The 26,321-nt window shown below is 45.5% G+C and overlaps 1 protein-coding gene across 2 annotated transcripts in view; it reads right to left on the reverse strand.

Moving 5' to 3' along the window:
• The window catches only part of igsf3 (immunoglobulin superfamily, member 3), a 74,132-nt gene that overhangs the window by 4,468 nt on the left and 43,343 nt on the right, over nucleotides 1-26,321 (reverse strand). For both annotated transcript variants that reach the window (XM_056388457.1, XM_056388456.1), the window contains 6 exons: nucleotides 23,747-24,166; nucleotides 20,047-20,433; nucleotides 17,111-17,512; nucleotides 13,823-14,248; nucleotides 2,750-3,160; nucleotides 390-836 (listed from right to left, as the gene is read on the reverse strand). In XM_056388457.1, the coding sequence (XP_056244432.1) occupies nucleotides 390-836; nucleotides 2,750-3,160; nucleotides 13,823-14,248; nucleotides 17,111-17,512; nucleotides 20,047-20,433; nucleotides 23,747-24,166 (2,493 nt within the window). The remainder of the gene's footprint in view (nucleotides 1-389; nucleotides 837-2,749; nucleotides 3,161-13,822; nucleotides 14,249-17,110; nucleotides 17,513-20,046; nucleotides 20,434-23,746; nucleotides 24,167-26,321) is intronic.

A 26,321-nucleotide genomic window follows, 5' to 3' on the forward strand; every position in this document is an offset into this window, starting at 1 on the left:
CGCCATTAATCACTCTGCTTTAATGCTAAACAGTGGGCGGCCATGTCTGGCTCTGCTTTTAACTGGGGTTGTTCCAATCTTCAAAATAAATGTTGTGACTGGGGGGGAGCAGATCATCCAAGGCAGGGATGACATTCAGAGTATCTGAGAGCTCCTTAATTGGACTATTAATATTATCTTGTTACATATACTGTAACAAAGAGGACACATTAGGATCGGGCAATATGACAGAATATAGCACGAGACAAAACATTCAAGGGAGCAGGAGTAAAATGAAACCCTATCTTGCTATCTGAGGACAGCCATTGATTCAAGTATTGCTTTGTCACTGTGTTCATTTTCATCTACACTCAGGGAAGCTCAAGGGATTTAGTTAATTAAGGATTTACCTTGCTGCAGCACATTGACGATAGTGAACCCAGAGTTGTTGGTGGCCAGGCGGTACCATGCGTTGCGGGGGTTGAGTAGCCACTCCTCCACATGGCAGTAGTATCGGCCTGCGTCTGTTGGCCGGGCTCCTTGGATGGTCAGGCTGTACTGGTCAGAGGCCATCCTCTCAAACTGCAGGCGGGAAGTAGGCCCCGCCTCCTCTCTGGGGCTGCAGTTCCCATTTCCAAAAACGGCATCGTGGCCGATGGAGAACACACACTCCCCCTCCCTTTCTTCCTCGCCTGGCTGGTCCTCGCTGTCCTCGTCTTCGTAGTGCTCCACATACCAGGACACAGAGAAGCGGGAGTCTCGGGACGACTGGGAAGGAATGCTACAGCCCAGCCGGATTGAACCGGACTCTGCCACTGTCACATTTGACTCCATCTCCTCTACCTGCAGTCGAACCTCTGCAGAAGACCAAGAAGATGAGACAGAGAGAAAGAGAGAGAGAGAGAGAGAGAGAGAGAAAAAAAGATTGGGGCAGAAAATGATGATAAGTATTGAAATATACAGTATTGGTTGGAGCCTCGCCAACAGAGCACAAGTCACAAAACTCACTTAAAGTAACATTAACAGCTGCTTTTTGATAATGTATGTGAACTAAAGCTCAAACAATTAGTCAATTAATGAATAAGTTGATTGAAAATTAAATAATATCATAAACAATAAATAATTGGTCATGATTGGTCATGCAGTTATTCAAGTGAGTTTACCATCTATAATAGTAAAGTATTATATGATAGTAAATTAAGTCTCTTTTGGACTGTTGGTCAGACAGAAAAGGTCATTTTAAAACGTAATCCTTGCCTCTAGGTAATTATGGTGGGCATTTTTCACTGTTTTCTGACTTTTCACACACAAAACAATTAGTCAAATATCAGCTGATTGATTGATAATTCAAATAAGTCTTAGTTGCAGCCTTAATGAACTTCAAGTTGCACCACAAAAACAGCACAATTATGCATACAGGGACACAGAACTTTGCGACTGTGAAAAAAAAAAAAAAAGATAAAAATAAATAAATCCCACAGTGCTGCCCACAGCTATCACCAGTCTTTGAGCTTTTCAGCAAGGTTTGATCCTACCCCAAGGCTAGTGTATCTTTCTGTATAAGTATGTGACAGCCCTTCAGGGGTGGTACAATGACCCAGTTCCACTGCAGTCAAAAAAATATGGCAGTAAAGACCTGGCTTGCTTGGGTTTCTTTCGCACACAGTTTGGAACAGTCTTCTTGTTAAAGCAAAATGAGAAGCAGAGAGGACAGCGGGAGAGCTGGAAAATCGGCCGGTGCTGGCACACATCTCCCCTCATCTTTCCTCTTGATGGGCAGATTTCTGGATGACTTCCAAGGTGAATGCATTTTTTAGCTCCTGATGAATATCCATGATGTTTATACTGCATATACATATGTATGTTTAAATATCATTAAAAGTTAAAATTTATAAAAGGTTATTAAGAATATACTTCATTCAGGGCAAGATACACATATGCATGTTGCGGATCTCTGCATTTGTACGTTTGCTGTAGCCTCATTAACTGTGGGGGCAGTGTGAACTTCGCTATCTACATAAAATACAGGCAGTTTTCCTTGCCACACTGGCTTATGACCAGACGTTTGGATCCTCACGGTCTAGTTGGGCGGATGCCATATCATGGCTTTCACTCTGCATTATAAACAGGACACCTGGCAGAAGAACCCTGCTCTCGGTGAGGTCTGAAAAAAGTCACCTTCAGCTGGTGTGTGGAATAAAGTCATGCAAACAAAAGGGACTGTCATGGATGAATAGGATGTTATTATTTATTTGCATTTGGGTGCATTGAGTTTCACTGTGTATGAATGGAAAAAAGGTTGTGGTAAGAGAGTGCAAAATTCAGTCAAGGAGAGAAAAAGATTTGAGGTGGCGTGTACTTGAGATAACTGTCATAAAGTGGGACGTGAGGGTCTGGCAGTGGGTACATCATGGCTTTGAGCTCTTTGAGTACTGGACATGAGGATTTGGTTCTCCGTCTGAGCCAGGCTTTGCCCTCTGGCGTGTCATATGACAGCTGGCATGACTTCAACCCATTTTTTTTGCCACCTGAGCTCTGCCCAAGGCAGGTGTAAGGTCATCAGAGCGAGAAGGCCTTGAGGCCTTAAGCAGAGCGTGTTGCGGGAGGCAAGGTGAGGGGAGAGCGGATTGGAGGAGGGATTAGCTAAACTACGTTCAACTGATCTAAAATAGGACAATATGTGGGGCTAAACTGGCAGCTGTTGCTTCCTTGCAGTGGAAATAAAGATGCATTTTGTTGAGGAGAAAAGCAGTTTTGACTGCTTGCTCACCTGGCTGTCTGACCAGAACCTCCGTGAACCCCGAGGACTCCCGGGAGAGTCGATACCAGGCTCCATCTGGGTCGCTCAGCCACTCCTCCACCAGGCAGTAGTACGTCCCAGAATCACTGCTCTCTGCCCTGTTCAGCGTCAGCACATAGGAACGGGGCGACAGCCTCTCAGCCTGCACACGACGTCGCAGTCTCTCTTCATCTGCGTAGGCGCCGTACTCGAAGGCCCCCGAGCGTTCAATTCTCAGGAGGAGCTCATCAGCTTCTGACCCCGTCGCGCGCCTCACGTACCACAGCACAGCATGCTGGGAGTCCTGGCTGGTCTGGGAGGTGATGGAGCAATTGATCCTGACACGACTGTCCTCCGGGTACACCTGAGACTGGTTGGTCTTTTGCACTCGCAGCTTACTCTCTGCAAAGAATTAAGGGAGAGGGGGTTCAGAAGGGAAAGAGACAGAGCAGACAGTCATTCCTTTGGGTGCAGGAAAATGTGAGCACTGGTGACAGGTACACAATGCAATTTCTGTTTTGTGACACACGACCTGTAGCTGGATTTATTTTTGGTGGCAGCAGGGCAGGGAAAGATAGTTGTGTGTGGGTGGGTACAGCAGGTGACAAAGAGAAAGAAAGGAATACGAGGGAAAGGAGGTGGAAATGTCAGACAAATCAAAGCTCAGGGGAAGGGGGGGAAGTTGTTAGTATCAAGGTAGAAATGTATGATAAGATACAGAACAGCAGAAGAGACAGGGGTGAAGGAGACAGAGCATGTTATTAGGTAAGATACAAGACAAAAGCAGGGCAGGGGGTCTGTCAGTCAGTCAGCCAGAAAGAGAGGGAGGGAGACGGAAGAAGGAACATGTTTATAAAGTCAAGCAAGGACAAGGAGAGAACAGATAGGAAAGGGAGGAGATGATAGAGAGGTGTGACTGAGATGTCAGGAAGGAGCTGAGGCTGCCCTCAATGCTGTGACAGAGTTGGTTACAGTGACATCGGTTGTGGGATAGGATTAGCTGCAGGTACATCAGGTGTGACCGCGACCAGCCCTGCTGTCAAACGCTTGGGGTTGGGTGGGGATTATTACAGCATAGAGCATGTAGGAAAAACACACACACACACACACACACACGATTTATAAAACCACAGAGACAATAAGTAAAAAAAATAATTCGCACCTTATAATTCTCAAGCAAGAGCAATATATGTTTCATGCCATAAGACCTGCTGTAAATTACATTTGGACGTTATAAATTAGGACAGCTGCTTCATCTTGAGATCTTAAAATAATTGCTATTATTAATAGATACTGGAAATTTGTCTCAAACAATCATAATCACAGGGGTATTTACCTGCACTCAAACAAAGACCCTGCAGCTTGAATAAACATCAAATTGTTCTATATAGATACAGTTTGTATTTCTAAAGTGTATTTTCCAGCTTTTTTTTTTTTTTTTTTTTTTTTTTTTAACTGGACTCATCACAGACCATCTTTATCACCAGCTATAACCATCTTTAACATAAACCATGACTATCTGATTGGTAGCACTTTCTAGTGTTGGCACACAGATAGCAATCCAAGATTTGTTTGTTGGCTGAACACAATTTGGGCAAACAAATTCCCTTAATTGATCTCAGCAGCAGACATACACGATATGTCATCTTTTCCCACCTCTTCCCACCAGAATGAGCCAGGAATTTCTGGATGAGGGGAATGATGTCTGCCAGAATTTTCTACATAACACACTTATCGGGGGATTTGTTAATACACAAATGACAACCAGTTAATACATGGGAAACATTTATTATTATTTATGTTAATATGCCCCATGAAACACTTCAATCTTTTTATATTGTAATTTATAGTTCTTAAATCTAGAAAAACAGACTTCCAATTTAAAAAAAAAACCCCACAAGACGAACTGTTTGACCTTTATTCAAATCAGTTATTAAGTCAGGTATTATTCATTATCCAGCAGGAATAGGGATGGTTATCAAATTTGCATCCTTTTTGGTAGAGACTGAAATGTATCCATAGCACAGAGTTGAAAAACTGTCAACTGAAAAAAAAAAATGGTTTCATAGAAAAACAATTTTATATTCCTCACTGTAAGAAAAATATACTGTATAAAAAGTATAAAAAGTATAATTTTCATATGGTAGCAGCACAAATAATAATAATAATAAACCCTAATTGGGAATATACATTTGTACTAATAATGTTTTGTTAATAAGTTTTGATAATGTAATAGTTTTCTGTTTACTGACACCAATCTGACCCCATATGAAGCGCTCAACCCTATACGTTTCTCTTGCATTCTTAAAGAGCCCCGTGCATCTCCAATGTCACCCTCCTAGCTCCGGCTAAGCTCTGCTACAACTGACTGACTGATTGACTGCCTAGGGTCACAGCCATCTGCACACAAAAACCACGCCCTCATCCACACAGATAGTCGAGCATGCTCAAACGCGATGCTTTTTGTGATCCCGCACATTCGCATTATACGTACAGTATGTCTCACATTTGGTTGCATCGAAAAAGATGCATGGCTATGAGGCATCACCAGACCACCCTGTTGTGCAACAGTATTTCAAGCTAGCATCTCAAATTAGTCATCATGGTTGCCTCGGTACCCACTAGAGACTTGGTAGGAAGCCTGACAATCTCCCCATCCGGAATTACTGCCGAGCCCTGCGGAATCCTGGCAATCATTTTTTTTTTTTTTTTTTCCAGGAGAATTACCTCCCAACCTCCTGAAGTGGAACCATGCAGGATTGGATTGGCACAGGACAAAGCAATTCTCTGCCATTCCCATTTGAAGTTTGAATCTGCAGCCAGGAGAAAAACTGGGGGCTGAAAGCCTGTTGCCATACATCAGTGTTTACAGAAATGCTTTTTCAAAGCTAAGATAGGCTAATTATTCAAGCCTTATTAGGTAGCATCATGAGCTATTACAAGTTATTATAACTAAGCACTCACTCAAGCAAAGAAATAAAATGGAGGAGCAATGAGCAGAAAGGCGGAAGAGAAACAAAAGGAAGAGAAATAGTCTTTTTTTTTTGTCCCAAAACAACCTTAAAAGGCTCCACTCCCTCCAGAATCCTCTTGCTGAGAAATGTCTCGGCAAGAGAACAGCGACTTCACAGACCAGCCTGTCACATCCTCTGACACGTGTCCATTCCCACAGAGAGCAATGCTTCTTCCTTCAGCTACAGCCATCCTACCACAGTTGCATCAACGCATCTGCTGACGCAAGTATTAGTAAACGGGCTAAAAATTCTATATGGTGCGTGTACAGTGTTTGTGTAGAGGGCAGATTCATGATGTTGTGGTAGGAGACCCAACACAAGGAGCCAGAATAATCACACATCGCCAGAAAGGCCGCTCATCATGTATGTGCAGTCCCTTAACAGCAAGACGGGTTCTGTGTTCCTGTGTGTCAGCAATGCTGTCAATACCTATTTTTAGTTGTGATCACATGTTCTTTGCTACTGTGCTTCTTTAATGAGCCTCAAGGGTGCATCTACAGAGTAAGACAAATACGTAATTGGAAACACATGTTCTCACTGCTCTGCATTAGTTCATGTGCCAGTCAAACCTGGTCTGAGTCAGAATAAAAGTATCCTACATGCTTAAAAAAAAAAAAATTTTTTTTCTTTTTTTTTGCGTCATCCTTTAACTTGTTTTGGTCAGTTTACTTTCTCCACAGAGAAAAAGATGCAAAAAATACATCCCTTTATAATCAGGGAGAAGGACAAGACAAAATAATTTGAAGTTAACCTTGAGCACAAATGTTGATGTCTCCTCGTTCTCTTTACCTGCCTCTGTGGTTTCCAAGGCAACCCTGTCTCTATGAAGAACACGGAATGTCTATGACACCTTTAAGGACCTCACTGATCTCACTTTGCTTTTGTCAACAACACTAGGAAGGATTAAATACAATCTAACGAAAAAGGTTGATTCTTGTTATGCAAAGTGTTTAAAAAATACTTTACTGGGCAGAATAGAGATGTAATGATATGAGCTGTATCCAACAACTATCTCAGCTGCGCTGGAGGTACTTGTGTTGCAGCAGTTCGCCGAGCATGTACTGTCATTACAGTACACACAAACACGCACACAAAAACTGCACAGTACAGTCACTAATTGGCTCGTTGAACCCCTGTCTCACCCCTTTCCCCATGTGTGCCCGATGTGTCTGTTTAATAGCTAGAGAAAACTGCAGAGTTGAGACCAAGCTGTCTTCATTCCTTTTATTTATCAGTGGAGGTAAGTACACAAAGTCTACAAACAGCACGGTTTTGATATGGAAGAAAGATAGCAAAGTGCACCCCAAACGCTGCACCACACAACTGTTGTTTATGGAGCAAAAGCAGATGAAAACAAGTTTGAGTCCAGGGGGAGGAGAAAGTGTACTGACAAGGATGCCATTGTGGCATGTCAGCGCACACTAACCACAGCTTGTAACAAAATCTGAGGATAACTTCAAAGGAGATAGGAAAGTGCCTGTAAATGAAAGAAAGTTATCCTTTATTCTTTGGCTACAGAGGAAATTCAATCCATTTTCCATCTCTGTTTAATAATGCTGCTCCAGGTGAAGTCTTTTACTACAAGACAGGATCTAAACGTTAGGGTTGAAATGTCTGCTTCACTCGTCTTATTTCCCTTTCATCACAGCCGCTTTTTTGACCATTCATCACCTCTTTCCTCCCTCCTGTATTGCTATGATCTATGTCTCTCCTGATCACATTCTGTCTAATCACCTGACACATGAATATTCAGCACCTTCACCTGTGGATTAATGAATTATTAATGAGGCATAAATGAAGTGCGAATACCAGAGGTGCTGGTGGGGTCTCTGCCCAACATTTTTGCTCTTTTTTAGATATAGTCTAATATGCACTTAATGGCCGCTGAGCTGACAACCCATCCACTGGGCCACAGATGTAATGCTTAGCTTAGCTGGAGGAATGGACAAGAGAAGGGAAGAAAGAGACATAAAGTGAAAAAATGGACGAATAAAAGCAGCGAGGCCGACACAGAGGAGAGGGATGAGATTTTTTTTTTTAAAGAAGACAGGATGAGAGAAAAATAGGGAGAGTTAAGGGATATATCACCAAACTGAACAGATTTTCACAAGCACCTATCAACAGAGCGCGGAGGAGTGAGAGTCAGTGTGCAGAGGGAGGCAGAAAGCCTGGAAAAGATGAGAGAGATGTAAAAGACAGAAAGTGAGAACATGCTCCTGGGGGGATTTTGGAAAGCAGCAGGCAGTCTCTCCAGCTGCACTCCAGAGGACTTAGTCTTAATGGCTGCCTGCTCCGCCTTTAGCATTAGCATTAGCACAGCCCTGGGCTAATCCACGGCCAGGACCCCAAACATGTCAGGACTGAGGGGCTTAGACATGCCTTGATCCCCTGCAGAACAGCTCGCTTTGGCTTGCCGCTCCTTGCCAGCCTCTGCACAACCCCCCTGCCCGTCTGGACCTCTGCCCCAGGGGGCATAGATCAGAGCAGGGTGCCAGGCTGAAGCAATGAGGGATGGGGTTTTCCTGACTGAAAAAGTGGCGCCTCTGCCAAACTGGGAGCCTAATTTCTATGCTAATGACTGCGATGTATCTATGATCCCATTGTGTCAGAAGGATATTACCACTCCTCATCCCTCCCCTTTCCAACTCCCTCTACAATATCATTAAGACCGGGCTAATTATGGGGATCTGTGCACGTTAACAGCAGCCTTGAACACACCCAGACAGAGGCCCGTGCACACACATGCAGCCTCCACCCATATAATTCCTATTCTGCACCAACGGTATGAACACACTGATACACTGACTGCACTTTCCTCTCTTCCTTCCTGCCTGTCTCGGAGAGTGATTGCTGGACACAGGCTGACCCGATGGAGAAACAGATGCACAAGAGGGGGTAAGACAGGGGGTCAGGGCACGGGAACTCTGGGAGATTAATAGCCCAAAAGAAGCTGGCACGAGGGGAGAGCATAAAGACATATCACATTGAGCCGTGCGCCTGTCTGGATATCTTTTTGTGTTTGGGGTCTGCCAATAAGAATAAAACACATTATGCTCATTAAACCGTAGAGAACAGTGGTTATTCAGTTAGTGCAGGCTAGAGAATAGCTAGTGTGTACGTGTATGCATTCAGGAGGCGGAACTGCTGAGCCTCTCCTGCTCTGCTCCCACTATTAGCCACTGATTTACATGGGGAGCAGCAGCACTGTAGCTAGCTCTGAGTTACGACTTCAATTACATCAGCAGCAGGACACACAAGTGTGCTTATGCACACACACACACACACACACACACACACACACACACACACACACACACACACACACACACACACACACACACACACACACAATGTGCTTAAGAGAGATGGAGAGACGCAACACAGAAAATCTCATTGTGTCTGCAGATTGGGCCAAACAAGGAAATGAGGCCTCGATTGGATTGGATTTGACAGAAAAATGTGCCTGTGTTCGTGCATGAGAGTGAGTGTCAGGGTTTGCTCTTGTGAGGAAGACGACGTGTAGGGAAGGAGCTTGACCTTGAATGTCTGAAACAGACGTGATTAATCAAAAACCTTTTATGAAATTATTTTCTGTTTCAGTGCACCCCTCAAAGGCTCTTCATTTATCACCCATTATGACCCTGTGTGTTCATGTGTGTGCGTGACACGGAGACAGCCCGTGAGTGCACTCTGACTATTTTGTGCAAAGCAAAATATAAACTGTCCGCAGGAGAGGTGGGTGGCGTGTTGCAGCCATACAGGAAACCCCATATGCAGAGTTCTGCCTCAGGTGAGTTTATGGGCAAACCCACACTTTATCCACTGCAGCTGAAAAAAGGGCACACAATAGATTTACAACGTTGTCACCAACAATAACACTGTGATAAAGCCGCTATTGTGTGCAAACAAGCACAGTTGCCATATACTTATTATTCATGAAATACTGACAATGGTGGAAAAGCTATTTGAAGAAAAATGTAAACATAACGGAGAGAATTATGAGGAGGAGGAGGGAAGCAGGGAATTATAAAATATTGAAAAATCACAAGAGTGAGAAAGAAGCTGGGGGCGTGCGTGGTGGGAAACATGCAGCTAAGTGAGAGTGAAGGGGAAAGAAGACATTAAAAGAGACTTATGGGGAGCTGCGCGAACAAAATGAAGGAAGGCAGAGATGAAGCGGCAGGGCGATGGGCCGGACCTTAATGAGGATAGACAGCTCCCATCCATGCCCTGATAAGCAAGAATCTCCAATCACTGCAGTGACACCAACACTATCAACACTATCAATAACAGCTGGGTGGCGAGCACTTCACTGGCATGAAACGAGAGCACGCACGGCATCTGCTAGTGCCAGCCCATATTAAATGGGAAGATACCCTCAAGTACAATCTCAGAAAGAGAGAGAAAGAGTGAGAGAGAGAGAGAGAGAGAGAGAGAAGATGAGGCAGGACAAGAAAAAGTGCGAGAAAGTAGGAGGCATATATCCTCTAACTCAAAGCGCAACCACAAGAGAGCAAAACAAAAAGGACAAGAATAAGCAAAACAAAACAAAACAAAAAAAAATGGCATCCATTCCTGCGTCGCGATGTTTGATCATGTGAGCGCATGGTAGCCAGGCAAGGCGTAGGTGTGTGAGGAGAGATGAGGAGAAACTCTAAGTGGGACACCCCCCCCCCACCTCTACCCCCCCATCATCATTCTAGCTCAGCCAATAACCAGACGGTCTTAATATCCCGCTCCTCATGCCAGACACACACGCACAAATGTGCACATGCACACACTGAAATGATGAGAAAAATGTATTGAACTCCCAAAACCATCATTAATCTAAACTCCGATTCCATTAGAGAAGATTCAGCATAATTAGTTTTGCGTGTTTTCAGTGTGTGTGTATGTGTGTGTGATGGAGAGATGGAAAGTGTATTTGTGTGTGCATGTATGTGTGTGTGTGTGTGTGTGTGTGTGTGTGTGTGTGTGTGTGTGTGTGTGTGTGTGTGTGTGTGTGTGTGTGTGTGTGTGTGTGTGTGTGTGTGTGTGTGGGGTTTGAGTTATGAGTCGATGATATTAGATTGTGTCGTAGAGACTGAGGCTTCCCTGGCGATCTGCCATACTGAACATGAGTTTGCCATTATTGCGTTTCAGAAGGAGACAAAGCGAAAACTCAATCAGGTGAAATGTTATATTACCACCTCTGTATGTGGAACTGTATACCGTGTGTTTATGTTATTTTCGTGTGTGTTTGTGGTGATCCACTGCTGTGAGGGATAATACTGAGTCGTGTTCTACCATAAGATAATTACACTTTTGCTCTGGGAGGTAACACCCCCACCACCGCCTCCTCGTGTGTATCCGTGTACGGCATGTTTATGTGTAGACCAGAGCATGATGTTATTTGTGCTCCTGTGTGTGCAGTGGGGTCTCTGCATGAAGCCTATGGGGGACAGTTCAAGCCAAAGTACTGCGCAGGGTTCCCCTTACAATGAAAATAAAAATCCTTTATGTATGGGTGTGAGGGTGTGTGTGTGTGAGAGAGCAGATATAGCAGTGAACTCCTCTCATATGACCCAGGGGACTTGGACACAGGCAGTGTGCTGCTAATGCAATCTGGAATAGGAAGTAGGTCTGGGCTGGGCTACAGGCACCTCACTCGTTTGACGAAACATCACGTTGACCGGCTGACTGCTTCTGTTCCGTCCAGCTTTTATCCACATCCAACTTTTCTCTTCTGCTGATCTAAGATCTACATGGAAGTCTGATCAAGGCGCTATTTCTGATGCTAGTTTTTATTCTCTGCTTTTGAAGTTCTGCAATAATTTAATGAGGGGTGTCATTCCGCATTTGCAAACCATCTCATGTCAGGCACACACACACACAAACACGCAAATCTTTCTTCCGAATTCAAGATGGTAGTGGAATGGACCCTCGGGAAGCCGAGAGAAACTGTTCGGCTGTTGTGCCACCAGGTATCAGGGGTGAGGTGGGCTTCTGTATATTATGCAGAGTAAGCATATGAAAGCTCTAAAAATGCACACCACAAGAAACACAGCTGCAGAGTCATTCATGCAAGAACTTACACATGCCCACACGTATGTGTATGTGCACACACAACGCGGGTCAGGCAGTCTTATACTTACTGAGCAGGTACCTCTGGAAGCACGATTTAAAAGCTCTCAATTATGTATCTGGTCAGATGCTGTGTTGGCTCACACCTCATTACACACGCTCGCCTTTATCCCACTTCTTTCAGAGAGGAACTGAAAATGCCAGCCGCTCATTTAGCCAGGAGTGGTTAACATTTATGAAAATAGAGAGGAGAAAGCAGATGGGCGGGAGAGGCGTAAGGCAGAGAGAGACGTCCTACATTCTGACAAATGAATCATCAGTCTAAATGAAGGTCTGACAAAAAAAGAAAAAAAAAAAAAAAAAGTTTTTAAAAAACAAAAACAGGAGGTGCAGTAGATGAACACGGCGTGTCCAGGGCTGAACTGGGCCTCCGCAGCCGAGGAGATAAAGGAATAACTCACTCGCCCTCCCTTGTGAGATAGTGCCCTTACACACAGAATGATTGCACCGTTACAGTTACTGATTGGCTCTCAGCCTGCAACTGATCCCACCGTCACGTTTACTGATGGCATTACCAAGGTAACTGATCACTTTGTCATGGAGACGCCACTACACAAGAGAGTGGGAGGATGACCCAGTATTTATTCCCCCAAAATGTCTGAGTATGTGTGTGTGTGTGGGGGGGTTTGTTTGTGTCCTCAGATTTTTCTGAGTAGTTCGGAAGGGGGGTGGGGGGGGGGGGCAATGAGCATTGAGGATGATAAGTCGATTTCCAAATATCTTCTGAAAGGCCCGGGGACGCTGTGTGTTCTGCGTGAGTGGTTAAGGTCACAGCACGGTCAGTCGAGCGAGTAAAGCACCGTCTCTGCACTTTGGTGCTTCTGCGTGTGTGCATGTGTGCGTTTGTCTGTTTACCTCAATTTGCATTTCTGTGTGTGTCTTAATCAATAGCAGCGAGGAATGAGAGACTGTGTACAGTATACTGTACATGTGACTAACTTCCACAGGCTCGCTTTGAAAGTGTTATTGACTACCGCAGTCTGCCTTCGACCTCAACACAGTGTCTTAATTTCACGTGAACATGCAGGAGGCTCGCAGGCATTTACACCTATAATATAACATTACATACAAACACTTAGCATTTCAGAAGATGCTGCATGATTGCTGATCTTATTACTGCAAATTTAAAACCTACTTCTCATCACACCCACAGACTTTGCTCATATTACACCTGCCAAATCCAACAAATCTGGACCCCACTGGTACTTCAAGTACCACAATGCTTTGCTGGACAACTGTGAAAGCCAGACTAAAACGGAGGGTCTTTTTTTCTTTTATCAGCAGGATGAGTGTTTGCTTCAGGCACATCCACCTGAATAAATGAAGTATCTCACTGTTGAGGCACACCACGATGGCGTAAATTGGGCCAACGTGTGTTCGCGTGTCCGTCTGTGTTTGTTGTTTGTGTTCAGCCACTAATTGGACTGTGTCTGAATGGGTTTTTTTTCTGTGAGTGTGTGTGGAGCACAGAGGGCCAATGAGGGCGGTGTAGACAGTCTAATGCCTCCGCTGAGGAAAAAAGGTTCAAGGACGGATCGCGCGCTCTCTTTATCACACTTTCTCACTCTCTCTGTCTTCGTCCTTTGCTTCCCTCTCTCCCTCCACTTTCACTCAGTTTTCTCTTCCTGTGGGATATTTAGCAATCCTTTCACTGCTCTCCATTAGAGACTCCACCCTGCCCTGCACACACAGACACACACACACGCACGCACACACCCATGTCCACACAAACTCCAATTAGTGGCTAAACCAGAGACTAAGAGCAATTAGAGCAGGCAGAAATCCTATAAGCTCAGCTGAATTCACTGTGTGTGTGTCTGTGTGAGTGTGTGTGCGAGTGAATCTCTGTTTATCCCTGTTTGTGTGCTGGTCTGTGTCTGTTCCAATTAGGTGTGTGTCTGTCTGGCAAGCAGCCATGCGGCTTTACCTGGCTGTAGGACACTGATGCCAAGCAGGTTGGACGTGCGGTTGGCTACTCTGCTCCAGCTGTTGTTGTAGTTTCTCCTCCAAAGGATGGCGGTGCACTGGTACTTGCCCGCCTCACGACGCCCTGCCCGGGTCACTGACAGCCGGAAGTTGGTGTTGGAGTGGGAGCGGTCCACCGTGGTGCGGGTACCCAGCCCGAGCAACTGCTCCCCCCACTGCAGCGTGCCCTCGCGGGTGAAAGTCACCAGGTCTTTGAACTCTCCCTGATCCTCGTCGTCGGTTTCTGTGCCAGCCGGCATGAAGCGCCAGGTGACCGACGTGGGGACGCGAGGGTTGTGACGGGGCTTGACCAGGCACAGGAGGTCAAAAGAATCTCCGAAGGTTACAGATGGTGTCCGTGATGAGGCCGACACCATGAAGGAGGACTCTAGATGGTAGAAGGAGAGAGAGATGTTGTTAGGATGATGCACACAGTACTGCCAATTGCATAATAATAGCACACAGCTTGAGTGTGTGATTGAGCCTGTTCTCTAAAAGCTTAAAATTCAGCAAATGATGTGGGGGGTTCATAATTGTTAACCGGAAAGAACTCTACTTTTAAGCACGGCCACCAAGAGGAACAAAGCCCCCTGCTGGAACAAATACAGATAGTGTTTACTTAAAGTGCACTGCCTTATTTTTTCTCAAAGCAGCTCTAAAACTTCACAAGCATTTTCTTCCATCATGGCCATTACAGCCTAAAGAGAGCCATTTTGCTTATAACATGTGCATGCATATGTATATACCACCCCTGTGCTTGTGTGCGAGTATGAGGTTGTGTGCTTGGCTTGGTTGTGAGAGTGCGCCTCAAAATTAATGGTGATGCAACAAAGAAAACCCAGGGGAGAGATTTCCTCTAAGCGCTGATGTTCGATCTACGCCCAGCTCTTTGCCAAGTCTAAACTATCCTCATTAGGCTAAAAACATTCACCCAACTCCATATGCTATTGCCAAGATACACCTACACTGGAAAGCAAAGGAGACAAGAGAGAGAGAGATAGACTATATAAAGAAAAAATCCTTTTTATACGTGGCCTTTTAATAACCTGGCCCTGCTACGCCTTTTTCGGGGCATTTCAATGAATGTGAATGATTGAGTGGGAATATGAGAAAGACAGTATTACACAGATAAAAAAAAAAAAAAAAAGGGAAGTGGGTGGTGGAATGGAGAGATGTTGATGAAGTCAGATTTTTCCCAGACCCGATAATTCATTTCCTTGAGACTTCGCAGATTTCTCCATTATGTTCTTGTCAACAGCCCTGTCGCTTTCTCTCTGTCCCTCACCCTCTGTCTTCCTCTGACAGCCGTCATCCCCGGTGTCCTTCAGGGTGTGTAATCAATGGCTTTCTGTCCAGACTTGGCTACTGCTGGGACAGCCGCCTGGGGCCATAATTCTCTAATAGACAATAACTCTCCCCTCTCGCTCTATCTCTCATCTCCCCTGCGCCCCTATTCCATCCATCCGTCCGTTTCCCTCGCCGTCTGCCTGCTTCTGTGACAGAAAAGAGGATTTCACGCCGACCCATTTTCCCATACAACAATTTGTGTGAATAAACACGAATGCGTTTGTTTCCTTCACTGTACAAAGTGTGTGTGATGGAGTGCCAGAGTGTGTCAATGAGTACCTCCTATGTGTGTGTGTGTGTGTGTGTACACATACTTTGCCACCCCAGACACCCTGAGGGCCCCCACTAAGAACCTTTGTCTTCACCGTGACAAAAAAACGAAACAAAAAAACACAAGATTCCCTGAGGACATCCATCTCCCACCCACTCCATGTCTTGTCAGTAAGACGAGGGAATCAATAAAGGAGGGAGCCATGAACTACATTAGGATACAGTGATCATATGTAATATCTTGGGGCTGCTGTGGTAGAGTGGGTTGTCCACTAAAGGTTTGATCCTTGCCTCCACCTGAACCCCTAGTTGCTCCTGAGCTGCTGCTGTGCTGTGTGTGTGTGTGTGTGTGTGTGTGTGTGTGTTTGTGTGTGTGTGTGTGTGTATGAGAGAAAATTGGAGGCAAAAGGTTGTAAGTGTTTTGTAACCACTAAGGTAAAAAAGGTGCTATATAAGTGCATCTATCTTTAGCCTGTTGTCTGGTTCACTCAGAGGACAGGTCAGGGTGAAGCCCAATCTGAGCTCAGAGGGGAGATAGAGATCAAGTTTCTTCTTCTTTATTTATTAGGTGCTAGCATATAAGAAGCAAGGCGAGGGTTGTAGAAGAAGAAGAAAGCTGAAACACAGGAATGCTCTATCTGCATGGCGGGTTTAGCTCCAATGATACTGCATTTGGAAGCTAAAGTGAGAAAAATGAGGATCCAAAAACAAGTCTGAGACGAAGTTAAACACACACACACACACACTGGCTGTCACACAACAGCGCACATTTGGAAAATCCTTTGATCAACAAGCATGGAGGAGAGGAGGAGGAGATGTCGAGGAGTGTAACTGAAGAGAGACGAGCAGCTTTGGACTTCTTTTCCCTCATTTGCATAATACGTCCCTTGTTCCTCAAACTAATGTTTTTGTTGTTGCCCGAATATAACAAATGGCCACTTAAAAACTGACATCTCCTCTCTGCAGCACCGCTGTGTGTTGCTGCAGGGAGCTAATCCGTTGGTTGGTTGGTGTGTGTGTGTGTGTGTGTGTGTGTGTGTGTGTGTGTGTGTGTGTGTGTGTGTGTGTGTGTGTGTATGTGTGTGCATTGAGCCCAGTGCTCCTGGCCTGCCAGCTCCTAACTGCCCCGCTCCAGTGGCTTCCTCAGCCTGTACCGAGGATGTTAAGCTTAACTCAGCACTGACAGAGGAGACCCACAGACTGTGAAACACATTGCTGCTGCATTTCCATTCTAATAATTCTGGCTAATCCATATGGGTGACTGTGAGTGTGTGCGCCTGTGATGGGTGTCATGGAGGCCTTGCTCTTAATGTGTGGCAGGTGGTGTGTGTGTGTGTGTGTGTGTGTGTCTGTGTGTGTGTGTGTGTGTGTGTGTGTATTTGTGTGTGTATTTGTGTGCGATAATAGCTCATTCCCCTGGGCGGGGCATGAATAAACCATTGTGTATTCTAATATGTGAACTGCATGTTCTGCCTGAGCCATTCATCAGTCTTAAGCAAGTCACAAACCACTTGCCTCTCTCTCAGGGTGTGTATTCGTGCAGACACACCGTCTTGTCTTCAGTGTTTACATGCTTTACTGACTCAGAGGTATTCCAATGTGCACAGTGTTAAATTAGCCTTCTAAAACTTACCAACAGTCTTGACAGTGACTGTCTTGGTGGCTGACTTCTCTCCCATCTTCTCCCAGTTTAGCTCTGGGTCTGTCTGAGACCAATCAGTGGCTGTGCAGCGGTACTGGCCCTCGTCTCCCGGTAAGGAATTGTACAGGGACAGAGAGAATGTGTCTTCTCGAACCTTCTCCACACGTATCTCCCCATAACTGGAGCGCTCCCTGTAGGTGGGGCTGGTCCAAATCGTGCCGTCTCGGCCCACAGACGCCACCTCCTGGGCCGCTCCAGTTCCCTGCTTGTCTGTCCACTGCCAGACAACAGACAGGGGGCCTGTGGTCGACTGGACTGAGCAGATCAACTGGATCACGTCGCCCTCTAGGACCTCTGAGGAGTTACTGGACAACGACACGGTGATGTTGCTCTCTGAGAGGGAAAAAAAAAGAGACAAGGAGGTGAGCGTGAAAAGCACATATCTGAGACAGGATGCATAAAGACAGGAGACAGGGAAGGAGCTCGAAAAAGTTCCTCAAAATCTCAACTCCCTCTCACGCTGGATCTCACAGACAACAAAAATCACATTCTCCGCATTGAATCATTCAGGAGGCCAGGGGCAGTAAAACAAATTGTTGAGCCTGTTCCCGGGAGTATAACACAATCCTGTGCAAGTGCGCTGCGCAGGTGTGTTCTCATGCTTGCATGTGTGTGTGTGTGTGTGTTTGTAAGAGCGTGTGTGGGGAGGACGATATCGCAGTTTGTAACTGGCCTCGGGCACATCAGAGTGACAGCCAGAGAAGAGGCCCTGGTGAGTTTGTGCGTGTGGGTTGAGATTCTCTCTATGAACCTTGTGTAGCTTTGCTGACCAAGTCCACAAGGGCACAGGAAAGAAGACTGAGATCACAGGGCTCAGTGGCACTTCAGAAGAAGAGGAGGATAAAAGTCTTTACTGGCTCTCCTGCTCTGTTTTTCTGCTTTATGTCCGCTCTCATCCCTTCAGCGTCCATCAAACATTATGGGGCTGTGGTTGACCTGAAGGCTCTCTTAGCTCTGTGGGGCCCGACACTGCCGTCTTCTGGGGGTGTGGCTCAAGGTTTCTCCTTTTTTTTTTTCTCCTTCCTTTCCCCTCAGGCCAAGCACTGCCTCTTCCCTCCTAATAAGCATGAGCTCTCTGTGAATACGGAATAAACTCGCCTCTCACTTCTATCACACTCAAATGAACAAAAGGAAAATCCTTCCTTTTCTTGTTCTTTTCTGTCTTTCATTTTAACAGCTTCATATTTTTTTTTTTACCACGGCTAAAAACATACTGTATTCTATCACTTTTTGACACTGAGATGTGAAGAGACGAGTGTTAGACAGACATGTTGATACAAACATCCTCGCTCCCTTAAAGTTCTCTAGTTTCTGGACAGTTTCTCTAACTTTCCCTTTCCCTTCTCTTTGGACTTACATTGCAGTTTATCCCCTCTCTCTTTTTTCTCCCGCTGCCCTTGCTCTTGACATTTCTGTCTATATGATAGAGATTCAGTATGGCATGTAAGCTGTCTCTCCCTTTCCCACCACAAAGGTAAACTCATCCATCAACACCGATTTGTCACAAGCGTTTACCTCTGTTTTTCCTTTCCTGTCACCTTTGCATGGCTCTGACTGATCAACTTTAACCCCTGTCGGACCCTATTACCAACTCTCACCCAATTCCCACAATTAGAGTGATGAAGCACATCTTGAGACTGTGTGTGTGTGTGTGTGTGTGTGTGTGTGTGTGTCTCTGCGCGGGAGGTGAGAGAGGGCAGACAGTGGAGGGCAATTTGTGCATGAAATAAATGCTGCCTGACCGCTACTGCTGTGCTTCATGGAAGTTCTCGTCCAATAACCATGGCTATTATCCTGTGTAAACACTATAAACATCTTTTATAGGGCATTACGGTCTTTTGTTGGAAAAACAAAACCTCCCGTACAGAAAGGCTCCCAGGAGACTGCTGCAGGCTTGGGGCCATTGTTTTTGGGCTGATTTAGCAGGCGGTGCAGAGCGGTCAGGATAAGGTAGCGTTGGCTGCCTGAGAGGAGATACTACTCTGTGGTTATCATGCTTTATTATACTGGTAGCAGCTGGCTCCTGCCTATTCAAATCCTCAGAGACATAGGGGTGCAAAGAGAAGAGGGAATGGAGCATATGACCCACACAGATGTAAGGCTGTTTTTTTTTTTGTTTTTTTTTACTGCTGCCACTGACAGCAAGAAGAATCTCAGTGGCAGATGAGAGGATTGGCAGCAAGGTTTTGAAGGTTTGACCGTAAATTTGCATCACTCGGCTTGCGAGCCTGACACGACTGCACCAGCCAGCTCCTGCTTAACACAGCTGAAGAGGACTGCCCCAGCAGAGCACATTAATTTAGCCAGGGGAACCACTTAGAGGGCCCTGGAGAGCTAGGCCCCTTTTCTCTGCTTCTTTTCTTTTTCCACGGTTTCATTTCATGGTTGTTAGCTCAGCCTCCTTGAGTCTGGACTCCTCTGCTCTCCATTATCCCACTATAGTGTAACCCCACCCCACCCACCCCCCACTCCCAGCTAAGCCAAGGAAATGGGAAGGACCATAATGCTGCATTACCAATCCTTAGCAATCCACTCAAACAGAAAATACATCAGGAATAAGAGCGCCATTATCCTTTCCCCGCTTACTCACAGCTAACAATAGAGGCTGTGCAGCTATCTGTTATAGGCCACCTTGTAGAGAGCGCGAGGGGGAGGGAGAGAGAGAAATGGAGAAGGAGAGAGACAGAGAGAGAGACAGAGAGAGAGAGAGACAGAGAGAGAGGCTGGAGAGGAGCACAGTATGACATTCTCCATTGCCTATATGAAGATAAAAGTCCTATTATGAAAAGCTCATCATTCTTAGTGTAATAGACAACTAAAGACGGGACAAGTAAAGCAGTGGCGTCGTGAAACAGATTATTACTCACTGAGCGGCTGGACTGTGATCTGGACATTGCGAGACCTCTTGCTGCGGTCGATGAAGTCTCCCGTGGGTGTCTTCTCCCGCTCGGTCACGCGACAGATGTACTTCCCGGCATCTTCGAGGCGTAGGTGCTGCAGCTTGAGCAGGTGCACGTTGGTGCTCTCTTTGCGTACGGTCATGTGACCAGCCGCCTCGCGGGCGACATAATCGGGGCCCAGGACAGGCACGGCACTGGGGCCCACCACGGCCACCGGTGAGCTGCTGAAGACCCACGACACCGAGAAGAAGCGCTCGGGGACATTCTGGGCCTCAATGGTGCAGCGAAGCTCCAGCGGCTCACCGGCCGTGAAGGACCGTCGCTCCGTGCTCACCTGGATGCTGAAGTCCCGATCTGAGTGAAAGAGACACAGAGGGGACATCAGGGTTAAGGGGTTATAGAACAAGTGGCTGAAAACAAAAAGTTATGTACTGCATGGGAAAATATGATAAATGAAACAAAAAAGAAAATCCCTTCCCTCTGAATGTTGCACATAATTGTGGCTTAGTAAGATAAGATATTTATGCACAAAACCCCTTGAACAAAGTACTACATTTTAAATAAAATAGCAGAATGGAAAGACTGTAAGTGTGTGGGGAGGGGGGGAGGGGGGGGGGGGTGCGTTTGTTTTGTTCCTAAACAACTTGTTTCTGATTTCTAAAACAACACTGATGTCTGAATGTGGCCTACAAATGGAATCCATAACACTGTTGCGCTTTCTTAATTTCCACAATCTGCGACTCTAAAGGAGAGCCAGTGAGTGGGTGGGTGGTGAAGGTGGGAGTTAACTTGGTCAGGGATGCGGGGGGGCAATAAAATAGCATCAGTTAGTGCCAATGAGAGGACAGAATAGAGACTAAAGAAGGTTGAGGTCATGCGGTGCATCACTCCGGTAAAACGCTGATCTTTCAGGAGGCTCTGCTCCCTCTCTCTCTCTAACTCTCTCTCTCCCCTTGGTTTCACCTCTGCAATAAAAAACACATCTAATTAAAATTCTCTTCAGCGATCTGAAACAGAGTCAGGCGCTCCCTCTTCCTCCTCCTGCATGGTCTCAGAGAGAAGCGAGTAAACACTGCTGCTGCGAGCTCCTCCACTTGGCCAAATTACACTTGCTGTCTGCGCATGTGCTGCTGTGTTTGCGCGTGTGTGTGCGCGCACACACACACATGGCTGTGTGTTCAGTCTTATTTGCTGTATTAATTTCCACATGATGAGCACGGTATGTATCAGAGACGGCTGCTTTGCCTCTCAGTGAGGTGGTAGCCGTGAGCTGTAATTACAAAGACTTTAAACAGACTTCCTGAGAAACACGCTCATGGAAAAGTTCAAAGCCTGCCGTTGGTATAGGGCTCATTATGCGGGGGAACGTTCTGATGGGGAGGGAGGGAGGGAGAAGAGGGGGTATTGTTTTGACATACACAAACATGAATGCTCACACATACTAAATATTGACATACAAACGCACAAAGTGTGTTTGCTTGTGCAGAAACAATCATCATCGACCAATAAACAGGAATTTATTTGATGACAATTTTGATAAGAAATTCTTAGTTCTCATTTATCTCATAAAAATGCCAAACATTCTGCCTCCAGCTCTTCAAATATGAGGATTTGCTGCTTTTTTCAGTTTTTATATTTGGGCTTAGGACGGTTTGTCTCCTTGGTGCTGCATTTTTTTTTTCTATTTTTGACATTTTATAAACTAAACAATAAACCAATTCACAAAAGAAATCATCACTAGATTAACTGATAATAAAATAATCATTACTTGCAGCCCTTAATGGCAAAGGCGTGAAGAGAACAACCCACAGAGGCAAAAACAAAGAACAGCCATGCTATAACAAGGCAGCAGGACGGCAACCCACTGTATTATGACATTTGAATTAACTGAATGGAGAGGGAGCAAAGCTAAAAAGAGCCATGACCTGCTTTGACAAAAACTGGTCACCGCTCAGCATGGAGCTCCATTAGGGCTGTGTTTTACAGGAAGAGTTCAACTGAAAGGACACAGAGACTTGGGACAGAAAACAATACTGTGCAAGTAGCAGACGGAGAAAAGAGAGAGTGGGTGATGGAGAAAAACTGAGGGAGCAGGACAAAAAAAAAAAAAAAAAAATGCAGTGATGAGACACGACTGCAATGGAGGAGGTGAGAGAAAGAGAGAAAGAAATATAGAGAGACAGAGAGAGAGAGAGACAGAGATAGTAAAAACAGAGAGCGAAAGGTACATTAGGATTCTGTCCATTGCTCCTGATGCCGGCTGTGGGTGATTAGCTAGTGATGGGGCTGTCTTGAGATCCACTCCATCTTTTATAATAGGAGTCTAATGGAGGAGCTGCTCCCTCTCTCTCTAAATTTTTTGTGTCTCTCTGTCAAATATGCACTCGGACAGGTGCACACATCAAATACAAGTTCAGCCTGAAGCTATGCAAGCTGTGGCCTCATCATGTAATAAGTATAAGCACACAAGAAGAGATCAAAATGCATTCACACGTGCACAGAATTGAGTTTGAGCACACAGCCGCGCACAATTCTGCTGTATTCTCTTTGTCACGCAACAACACCTCCATCCATTATAGATTACAGAGAAGACAAAGAGTGACGAAGGGTGCTGAGAGGGGAGCTCTTTGTGCCTTTTGTCTCCTCCTTCAAGTAGCAGGAACTCATCTGACAAACCTGCTTCGCATCTGAGTCACCAGTCTCCTTCTCATCCACCCATCCGCTATCTGGGGCACTATCAACTTGTATTGGTCCAGAGCGGATCTGATGTTTAACGGAGAAAGGCAAAACGATTCCACTTTGAAGTGATTTACTGGCATAAGACACTTGCCACTGTGTGCTGCCTTTGTAATTGAGCTAATGTCAAAACAGTTTATCATACCATCTCCGTGGAAACTTTCCTGGAAGCATGCAAAGAGATTCTTGTGGAGTGCAGCATAGTGGGTGTGATGGGGTCGCGTCGGGTCGGAGGTTATGGGCACATGCAAGTCGGAAGTCGTTTGTTACTGGTCCATCAAGTCTAGATGCTGACAGCTTATTAGATCATTATCATATGAGGCATATTTCTAAACACACTCTTTGTTTCTCCCATGTATTTCCATAATGCACCCATTGTCACTTACTTGATCCCATGTCTCCCTCCCATGCCTTCCCTCTCTCTTCGTCTTCCTCCCTCAGTTAGTAACTCCCTTCCATTAGACAATCTCCTCCTTCAGAGCTTGCCCCAGACCAGCATGGATTCTCCCACTAATGCACTCAAGCGCAAACTAGACTGGTGTGATTGTTGACGAGGAGTGATTGAAAAACCCATTCTTGGCTCCTGCTCTCTGGGCCACTCATTGCCTGGAGGGGTTGTATATGTGGAAGTCATAGGTCTCCCGTGTCAAACACCCACGCTGTTTGGAGCTGGTTAAATTATTCTTGGATACGCTTGTAATGTTGCCCATCAAACAGACACAAATACAAAAGTGGGGAGTCTGTGGAGGTTTCGTTAAGCCCTTTTTAGTACACTAATGAGCTTAGTGCGAGATACTGATCAGCAATCAGAGGAAGCCAGCCCACATGCGTGCATGTGTGCTTGTCAAAAGGACAGGGACCTAAGAGTAGAGCAGCCTTTACCCTCCCTCCCACCCTCCTCTTTTTCACAGAATCTCTCCCCTCTACTCACCAGTGGGCTGAATGCGGAGCTGAGCCTTGTCGCTCTGCTTGCGGGTCATGGCGAACCAGCTGCCGTCCGGGTCCTGAATCCACTCAGCGGCCTGGCAGTAGAGCAGGCCCTGGTCCACCGGCTGTAGCTTGTGAATGGTCAGCCTGTAGGCTGTAGCGCTGGTTTTATCCAGCCTGAGGTCCCCCGCTGTGATCCGCTGCCGGTACGGTCCCCCAGAGCGGAGAACAAAGTCCCTCGACAAGGTGACCAGCTCCTGGGGTGGGGCGGCTGCATCCTCCGGAGATCGAAGGTACCAACCAACTGACAAGTGAGTGTGCTGCAATGTGGTCCGAGACACCTCGCAGGTAAGCTGTAGTGTGTCGCCTTCCACCTTGGACAGAGTCTGGGCTGGAGCTGCTACTGTCAACGAGTCAGCGATGACTGCAAATATGAAGAAAAGAAGAAGAAAGAACATTAGCACTTGGAGTCAGAAGATGTGGAGGTTGTTGGGGATGTGATGGCACACTAGAAACCCTCAGCCTGTATACAAAAAAAAAAAAAAAAAACATGTAATTTTGTTGTTTGACGGTGGTGAACTATTCATAATAAAAAACAGACGATTTTGGTTGACACTATTATGGAGGTGAAAATAAACAGGCATTCTGCTGTAAGTGGTTCAAAATCAGTTTTACTCCCCATTGTGAGGAAAAGGTGTTAATGCAAACAAGCTTTTGTTCCATTTGTACTCTCTATTTCCTTTTTAATACATGACTTTCACATGTCACCATGCGTTGATGGCATTTCCTCTATCTCACACACACAGATGCCTCCTTAGACCCCTCTGGCACTTCTTTCAGTCTGATTATATCCCATGAGGTTAGCAAACAAAACAGCTCCACACTGGCAACTTACAGCCACGCTCTTTCTCGCTTAACTTCTCTTTTTTTGATCACACATACTAAAATTACAAACTGCAAGTTAAAAAAAATTGCTTTCATAAATTCAGCCCAGCCCTTTTATCTACACTACAATAGAGAATGACTTCAGGCCAGATGGTTGCAAACAGGGGAGATGAGAGAGAGGGACAGTCGAGTGCGAGGAAGCAACAGAGACATCAAGATTTGACCATTTGATGGAAACACTCCAAACATCGACAGAAATAAACATGTAGAGCTTTTTTAAAAAAAAAAAAAAAAAAAAAAGCCCTGTATTAGCTGAAGAAGTATTTTTGGATGTGTACCAGAGCGGTGCTGTTTGTGTGTGTGTGTGTGTGTGTGTGTGTGTGTGTGTGTGTGTGTGTGTGTGTGTGTGTGTGGGGAAGAGAGACAGAGAGAGACTGACAGATAGCACTGGACCTAAGATTCCAAAATGTCATGCATTGATGCCAACCAAAAAGAAAAGAGGTCTTAAGGTCATAAAAAAAATAAATAAATAAAAGTAGTGCCAGTTTGCTGAGTGTGAGCTCTCACAACTGTGTTTTGGATGTGTGTGTCCTCACAAGACAGATCCTGGTCGTCTCCCTATCATTTATACAATCCATGACTTGAGGCTGCAGGCACGCACGCACGCACGCACGCACGCACGCACACACTGCCTAAGATGCAAAGAATATACTATGACGTTAGTGTTCAGCGTTCACAACAGACAGCAATCAACCATTTAAGCTACGCTGGGATAAAATGAATCCAGTGAATAAATGCTGAGAGACGCTTTCTTGCATTGCCATGTGGTGACTGGGAGCCCTTCTTAGAAGCCAAAAAAATGGAATTGCTTTGTGCGGGTATATGCTAGTGGAGTGCTTTGTCAAGATGTTTGGCTATTTAGGCTCTTAAGGGATTGTCATTGTGAAGACTACAAATCAGCACGTTTCAGATCTGTGCTTCTCCTCAACTCACCTGCTATGTGGAAGAAAAAGCTTTATTCCCACTTTCTTCAGAATGTACGCAAGTGCGCACTACCTGCATGCATTGAAAGTAAACACATGGCTCTGTGTGTGTATGTGTGTGCGTGTGCTCATGTGTCTTGTGTGCAAAAACATGAGTAAAATGGAGAGATGGGGATTGCAAGAACAGAGAAACAGACACCACTAATGAAACAAACTAGGAGGGGAAACAAAGGCACAGAGATCAGAGAAAAAAAGATGGCGGGGGCGGAGAAAAGAGGCTTGACATCTGGTTACTGGAGTTTAACAAGACACTCAAAGAGAGGAAACAACGCTAAAACAGAAGTGGCAGGAAAATAAAGTGAGTAATCAGGTGGGTCAGACACAGTGGCACTCTAATGAGATGCTTCATTCGGGAGATATATACAGTAAGCCCAGACAAGAATAAACCGTTTCCTGCAATATTTTGAAGCAATCGTGAAAATACTGACGAGGTCTGAATGAGTAATCCACTTCTAAATTACTTTCAGTGCTTGATAAACAGCAAGGGAGGCTAATGGCAGTCATGGGCAGCAATAAAACCATTCTGCTGATATATTTGTTTGTTGGTTGTATGGTAAAATGACAAACATGGGAATCTTACTGGGCCTGTATCAGTGTTTATATTCAGAAGTTTTATTTATAATAGGTTAAGGCTGAGCAATCTGTCTCTCC

The sequence above is a fragment of the Seriola aureovittata genome, chromosome 11 (genome assembly GCF_021018895.1).
Source record: "Seriola aureovittata isolate HTS-2021-v1 ecotype China chromosome 11, ASM2101889v1, whole genome shotgun sequence".
In the NCBI taxonomy this organism is placed as follows: domain Eukaryota; kingdom Metazoa; phylum Chordata; class Actinopteri; order Carangiformes; family Carangidae; genus Seriola; species Seriola aureovittata.